The sequence below is a fragment of the Glandiceps talaboti genome, chromosome 23 (genome assembly GCF_964340395.1).
Source record: "Glandiceps talaboti chromosome 23, keGlaTala1.1, whole genome shotgun sequence".
Taxonomy (NCBI): Eukaryota; Metazoa; Hemichordata; class Enteropneusta; family Spengelidae; genus Glandiceps; species Glandiceps talaboti.
In genome coordinates, this window is record NC_135571.1 from 3,742,002 (window position 1) to 3,750,252 (window position 8,251).

Sequence of the window (8,251 nt, forward strand, 5' to 3'; positions counted from 1 at the left end):
TTTTCATTAGAAGTTTTTGTATTGCACTGTGGAAGAATAGCAATGCTTATCTCTGGTCAATATGACTGGGCAAAGGATCAGATTGTGTGTATTGTGTCTCTGTTATTGTTAGTCTTGAAGTGTGTCTCTCTTTGTGTCCCATGAGTGAAACACCAAGCCTTTATCATTTTAGCTATACATGTCATGGTTTGATAAGAACTGTCTTATGGCCTCTTTATGTGTACATGAAATGCCAGGAGAACTTCGAATTTGTTTGTGAACGTAAACTGTTATGTAAAGAGACCATATGGATACAACTGTTCTTATCAAAGGATGGAATGTACTTTCTAATACAAGCCTCTTATGTTCCAAAATGCTGTGCCAAGTGTTATTAATTCAATTCATTTGTTTTACTTTCCCTATGAATCACCTGTGGGTAAATATACTGTATTTATGTTTAAGTACACATAGTATGGTGCAATATATCCAACAATTTTATTTTGGGGTCCGCACCCAAAAACCAGCACCCCAATGAATCACAATTTCAACTTATTACTATACTACTTATAGATAAAATAGACCTTTATTTGACATTTACAGTGTCAAATTATGGGTATCTTGACAATTTTCAGTGAATATATTGTTGGTTAAAATAGGTAATAAAAAATAATGCTCCTGTTGCAGCTAATGCGTCTGTAAATAAAGTCAAAACAGAACACTTGACATTTATGTATACAGATTGACACAATTCACACAGGGAAAAATCCTTCACGCTCTATTGAAAAAATATAACGATTTGTCCAAGTTATTGATGCCGATCATCACCATATTGTTATGTAACAATATACATTACATAAACATATATACACATACATACTTGACAAGTGTAAATTTATACATGCAGGCAGGCAGACAGGCAGGCAGGCAGGCAGACAGACAGACAGACAGACAGACAGACAGACAGACACAAATCGTTAAATTGTTGATCTCTACTGTCAGTGTATTGAGTTCTAACTTCATGTAAATACCCCGTTCCAGCACTCCATACATACAGTGAATGGACCCATTTTGATGCAACTTACATTATGGTTAAAATACACATAATTATTTCTTCCAAATATTGGACCCCTTAACTTGTATCAGTATCATTATCAGCTTCACTTTCCCATTCCCATCATTCTACGTGATATCAAGTGACGTTTGCATTTCTGTTTATTTCGACGCATGCGCCTTGTGTACTTAATAGTGCATAATTCATAAACGATTCTATATTTCATATTTCGTTACATTCTACCATGAAAATTTTCTTTAGTCGTAAACTATGTGTAATTATTATTTTGATATTCGCTGTCATTATGGGATATGTTGTCATTAGTACCTGTATAGAAACACTGTCAAGATATCATGCTTCTGCCAGGTAAGTGTAGAATGTTGAAATATTTAATATCCAGTGATGATCAACGATTTTTAGCATTTCTTACTTATAATTGACAGTCGACAGTTCGGATAGGTTTAAAACAATTTACAAATGTTTACTAATTATCTGCCGAAAGGTTTCCTATTTCGTCATCTGACAAAATATGTCTGTTGTCACTAGATTTATAGTAGACGAGATATTGACAATATCAAAACATGTTATATGCCTTTGCTGAGTTAATAATACTGACTACATTGTAGGTAGAGATTATCAAAACAATTTTGTCAGATTTGAAACGACACCTGTTGCCGCATTCAGTGTAGAGCTAATCTGATCACGTGACCTATGACGTAGATCTATGACCTGTGACCACCTGTAGTGATAAAGAGCCTTTGATAACAAACAATCCACTGGTACTGCAGTAATAACATTTCTTTTCACGTAACATTATCCTGACTTGCATGCTATACAAACAACGTGGACTATTTTTTTCAATCCAATATTAATATTTTGTATTGTCGTTGTGTAAAAGTTCAGACGTCATACACATAAAATTTGAGATGCGTTTAAAATCTGACACATGTCCTACTTTAGGAAGAGTGTGGAACGATTTCAAGTCCGATTTTTCGAATAAAACGTTAACTGTTTACAAACCTATACTCAAATTGTATATCATATCATATCATATCATATCATATCATATCATATTATATTATATTAGTTATGGAGGCAACAACGACTCTCTTCTCTGGTTTTGTATCCAAGTATTCGCTGCATTTTTGACAGTGTTTTTCAATCAAATCATTTAAAGATTATAAATAATAAATGTCGTATCTAGGTAGAAAATGTCACTAATTTTTAACATGTACTTTCCTCCATAGAATATTTTCCACGGTAGAAAACGAGGACACACGTAAACTAGAAACAGTGCAGAACAGCGCCACCACAGGATTTGGACATGACCATGATCGAAACTCCAATACATTCTTCCAAGCCACGATCGATAAAATAATGCTACAACATCCATGGTTGCTTAAACAGAATTTTATTCCAAATTTTTACACTCGTAGAGATGAAAGTTTGCAGGGTTATAAAGACGAAAATTTATCTATAGTGTTTGTGCACTATCCTAAAGCAGGAGGGCGCACTATGAAATCATGTCTTGATGATGTAGCTCGTCTGCAGTTGTACCCCAAACCAACACGATTGAAAGTGAACGTGCCTGAATACCCCTATAACGATATTCCCGCCCAGAAATTCTACGTTTCTGAATTTACATTTGGAATTTGTGATACTCTTCAAAGACCATGTTCATATTTTACAATTTTAAGGGATCCGTTTGAAAGATTAATTTCTTTGTATAATTATTGTCATTTACCAATATATGACCCAATTTGTCGGGTGGGTGATGTTCACAATTCAACTATTCAAGAATGGAGTCTTTACCACGGCAGCCACTTCTTTCGTCAGCTGTTGTACAACTTTCAGGAAACCTGCTTCGAATCACCCATACACGAAGAACTCCTAGAACTTGTGGACAACAATATATTTAAGGCGAAAAGTGGACATGAAATACCGTGTTGGTACTTAAATAAACTTTTTCTACAATCACGCCTGACTCAATATGAAAGCGAAATGCTGCTTAAATATATCTTGGAGAACTTAGAAAATTGGTTTACAGTGATTGGGATGGTTGATGAGTATGACCTTTCTCTGAAGATGTTAGAAAAGGCCTATGGGTTACCCTTCGTTGAACAATGCACACAAGTACATATAGTAGCAGGTAAAATTGAGAATAATGAAGATGTGGAAATAATCAAGGAAAATGACGTCATGGAAAAAAAGAGAATATTAATGGAAGATGGTAAAGTTCAGGAAGCATTGAAATTTGACATTCTTATCTATGATAAAGCAACAGAAATATTTAAACGTCAGAAACAGAAATACCTTTCAATGTTATGAAATAAAGAAATTCATAAATGTATACACATTGTTTGTCATTTGTGTTTATAAATTATACGGAATTTATAAATGAATGAGAGACAGATGAGAGAGAGAGAGAGAGAGAGAGAGAGAGAGAGAGAGAGAGAGAGAGAGAGACAGACAGACAGACAGACAGACAGACAGACAGACAGACAGACAGACAGACAAAAATACTGTCCAAGATCTTTAATCTCCATCATTACGTTGAAAACAATCTTATGTATTCTTTTTCCTCTTTCTTGAATATTTCCGTCGCTTTTTCGTAAATGCGTATGTCATATCTCAATGCATTCTGTACTTCAATGTCTTGCATTAGTTCTGTTTTCCTGTCAATGTTCACAGTTTCCTTGGCGTCTGTTGTTTGTGTTTTCTTCTCTCCAGCAGCATAGCGTTTGGTCGTTACTATATGAATATCAGAGCATTTCTCATAAAACGGTAAATTGTACACTTTTTCTAAGAGTTTAAGTGTCATATTATGTTCTGCGGTGATACCAATAACTGAAAACCAGTTCTCTAAATTATCTAAAATGTATTCTAATAAAATTTCATTTTCGTCGTCGGTGAAGCGATCGAGAAGCACTTTATTGAGATACCAACAGGGGAGGGATCCTGTGTGTGTACGGTTGCCCACACTGCTGACGAGTTCATCGCGAAGTGAAGTCTCTAAACAAACCTCCCTGAAGTTGTAGAGCAGTTGACGAAAAAAATGGCTGCCGTGAATAAGTACCCAGTCTTTGAGAGATGAAGTGTTGATATCCCCAACGGTGCATATTGGATCGTGTATACCAGACCGACAGTACTCATAACACGATATTAGTCTCTCGTATGGATCTCTCAAAATTGTAAAATATGAACACGGTTGCTGCAGAATGTCACATATACCAAATGTAAATTCGGAAACGTAGAATTTCTGAGGTGATATGACTTCATAGATACGGTTTCTATTGCGCATGTTCATCCTGGTCGGTACAGGGTATGAACGCAAGTCAGCAATGGTATCCAGACATTCCTTCATAGTGCGACCTTCTGCTTTGGGATAATGCACAAAAACGACAGATGTATTTCGGTCGCTGTAAAGTTTACCACCTTCTCTGTTCTTTGTGTAAAAATTCGACATAAAATTATGTTTTTGTAACCAAGGATACCGTAATATTACATCATCGATGGAAACGCGGTTTGTTGGAATCTTTTGGTTCCCGTTTTTTTCGCCTTCTGGAAGGTACGTCTTAGATGTCTCCTTTAAGTGTCTCTCAGTTGACTCATCGCCAGGTCGAATTCTGAAAGCCAAGGAGAAAAATAGTTAATGTCAAAGCAATGATAATACAACCAGTGAAAAAACACCGGTGCGTTTGCTTGAATGAAGTGAGCTAAAGAAAGACTTCAGGCAATGACAAAGTTTGGCCAAACAAGAATACAACAGGGGGTGCCTAGCCTCTGATGTAGTATGAGACGACGCTTTATTACAAAATTTGCATTTCGGCGACATGGGTTAGTTGAAAATGGTACAAGCTGAGTTTGTATGCTCTTTACTCACGTAACAATACTTACACAGCGTTCTTGTTTATGTGTATGTCTTCTATGACACTGAACAAAGACTATACCTGATTTTACCTGCTTGTGACGTCGGTTGATATCACGTACAACATCCGGGGTAGTTATACGATATCACACACATAAACTTATATCATTAATGTATACATGTAACTCACTGAATGCATCAAATAATATATATATATAACAATATGTAACAGTTCTTACCTTTGGTTCACACAATGAACTTGAAATTGAAAAATTGGAAGACGTATAAAACCACTCATCAGTGTCAGAAAACCCAGAGTTAAAACGAACAGTAGTAGTGCAGACACTTTACGTCGACTGCAACCGGTAACGTCCCTCATACCCATTGGCAAGAGTGCGTATATCATATACTTGCTATATCTGACAGGATTGGTTGGTTCAATTAACTATATGATCACATTTAAAAATGAACCCAACAAGACAAACGAATTCTCTTCTCACGACATTTAACGGTGACCAGGATGCATAGATGGATGTCCCCTGTGCATAGACGTCTGCTGTGTAATATTATAAATCAGGAACTACATACGTGGCTATAAGGTAAGCGACATCCAGTAATATACCACCATCATAATGATGTATCATTGAAATGTCAAGTGTTCAACGGTCTGCGTACACAAGGGTATTTGTACAAGTATAATCTATTGAATTTCATCAAATGATATGCTATAATCCCGGATAAATGGATTGCATATGATCGTCAGCTGTGTCTGCTTTACAGTGTATTAGGGCGGTCCATTTTTGTTTAATATTCATATTTTTCTAATGACCCAACCGGCTCTGAAGCTCCTTATATCTGACCATTAAAAGCGCGCCCCCTGTGGCTGGATCAGAAAAAACTTCACAGATAATGAAGACATCGGAAGCGTGCATCTCCCGGACGGTGAAAATTATGCCACACCTGCGCATGCGCCTGTTGTAACTGGAGTTATTCTTTCATCAGACAACCAAAATATATTCACTGAAAATTGTTAAAATTCCAATAATTAGAGTTTGTATATGTTGATAGAGGTTGATTTTATACACTTCCAGTAGTATAGTAACAGGTTGACATCGTCATGTTGGGTACTTATTTTAGGGTACGGACCCAAAAATCAATTTGATCAACACCATACTATGTGTATAGCTATGTCTACTAACAGGTGATTCAATATTGTTCAGGGTGTACGATATTACAAGTAAAATTTCAACAAAAACATGTTCCAGGTGCAGTAAGCTGACTACAGCAACACAGAGAAGAAAGCTTTTAAATTAATGGCTCATTTTATTGCATTTTTTTCATGGTAACTTTCTTATTTTATATTTATTCTCATCATTTCTGGGGCATCCAGTCTACTAAATGTGAGAAGAAAATGATAATAGCTTTTAAATCATAATCTTTCTTTTATACCGATAGTTTTTGATTTTATGATGAGTCATCATTTTGCAATTTAGGGATGTATCATATACTCAGTATCACTTCCAATTTAATTCAATGCCATTAACCTGAGCAATAAAGGGGCTTTCAGTAATTATAAGGGGGAGGCTGGGGGAAAATCAGGCCCAGGATGTTGCGTAAAACGTGACCCTCCCCTGATTCCGTCGTGCTACAAAGTGACCCTCCCTTCAATTTCTCTAAAATATGACCCTCTCAATTAAAATATTCAGAACGCATGGTTTAAATGCCGTCAGACATGGGAAATATCTACGATTTATTAAGTAAAGGTTATTACTATCAATTCTTTATTTCCACGGTAACAGAAGAAACAAAACTAAACAAGATATATACACAAGATAGAAATATCCACAAAGAATACAATTATAGACACAAAAACATACACATCAAAAACAGACGGTCTACAGAGTACTACGTACATTTTTATGGACTGTCTCTGAATTTCACAATTCAATTCTGGGAACATTATGGTATTTTAATACATTTAGTGACGGTCTTGGAATTCAACACATTTCTGGGAACATCTTGGAATTTCATACATTTTAGGGAATGTTTTGGAATTCAATACAGTTCTGGGAACATCTTGGAATCTGATACATTTTAGGGACAGTCTTGGAATTCAATACATTTCTGGGAACTGTTCGAAATTTCATATGTTTAGGGACTGTCTCAAAATTCAATACATTTCTGGGAACATCTTGGAATTTCATACATTTTAGGGAATGCCTTGGAATTCAATACATTTCTGAGAACTGTTTGGAATTATACGTTTAGAGACTACCTCAGAATTCAATACATTTCTGGGAACATCTTGGAATTTCATACATTTTAGGGACCGTCTGAGAATTTAATATCTTTAGGGTCTGTCTCAGAATTTCAACATTGACTGTATTAGCTAAAGAAGAAAATTTGTTATTTTACAGAAGGATTTATCTTATATTGACCCGTACCAAGGACCTAATTTTCACATCATGTACAAGGACTATATATTACATCAACATTAAAACAAGAAACGTTGCTGTAACCTTGTCCTTGTGACTTGTGTAGCATTTGTCTTTGGTTTGTTTGTTTGTTTTCACTTTCCTGCCATGGTAAAATAATTTGCACGTATCATTCTAGACATAGCGACACACAATAACTCAATGATGGGGAACTTGCTATCCTGACTGAGCATGCTCAGATGTAAAGGATTATGGGACTATCTGTATTTATCGCAATACCTAATTTACAATAGTCAGGGTAACCATGACTACATTATTTATGTCTACAAACAATGTAACAACACTATTTACAATATGGATTAATTCATATTTATCACATTCCCATGATGCAACGTTCAGGATATTCAAGATGGCGGGTTTGCAAGTTCCATATTGCTGAGGCTATATGTAGTATTGTACTTCCATAATCTAACATCAGTGACAGATTTGTTGGCACTGAGCCAAATTTTATCTCTCATATATTACCATCGTTATTAAATTGACAGTTTTTGCATACTTAATATTTTCAAAGATAAATGTACTGGAATACACACTGATGATGAAACAACACATGAGGAACAGACTAATATGAATTAAACCTGGAAGTATCAAAGCTGAGTTTCATCATGTAATTGTTACAATGGTACACTGGTGCAATGTAATTTATTTTACGTATTATATTGTGTAAAGGTAACTTTATTAAAATGCTTCATGTGACATGTGAATTATTCCATGCAATTTATGCTAATTAAATGATTATGTTTATTCAATGGCACTAAAAGTCTTAAATTGTGGCAGTTAATATACCAAAGTGTTACACTGTGGCAGTCAATCTACCAAAGTGTTACAATGTGGCAGTCAATCTACCAAAGTCTTACA

The 8,251-nt window shown here is 35.4% G+C and overlaps 2 protein-coding genes across 2 annotated transcripts; one reads left to right on the forward strand and one right to left on the reverse strand.

Moving 5' to 3' along the window:
• Positions 1-1,238: 1,238 nt before the first annotated feature.
• LOC144453160 (uncharacterized) lies at positions 1,239-3,358 on the forward strand. The gene is made up of 2 exons (XM_078144440.1): positions 1,239-1,396; positions 2,278-3,358. Exons 1-2 carry the CDS (start codon positions 1,275-1,277, stop codon positions 3,356-3,358), a joined length of 1,203 nt encoding a protein of 400 aa, XP_078000566.1. The 5' UTR covers positions 1,239-1,274.
• A 220-nt stretch (positions 3,359-3,578) lies between these two features.
• LOC144453161 (uncharacterized) lies at positions 3,579-5,450 on the reverse strand. The gene is made up of 2 exons (XM_078144441.1): positions 5,138-5,450; positions 3,579-4,656 (listed from the first exon to the last, which is right to left on the reverse strand). The coding sequence occupies exons 1-2, from the start codon at positions 5,302-5,304 to the stop codon at positions 3,579-3,581; spliced, it is 1,245 nt and encodes a 414-aa protein (XP_078000567.1). The 5' UTR covers positions 5,305-5,450.
• Positions 5,451-8,251: the final 2,801 nt, after the last annotated feature.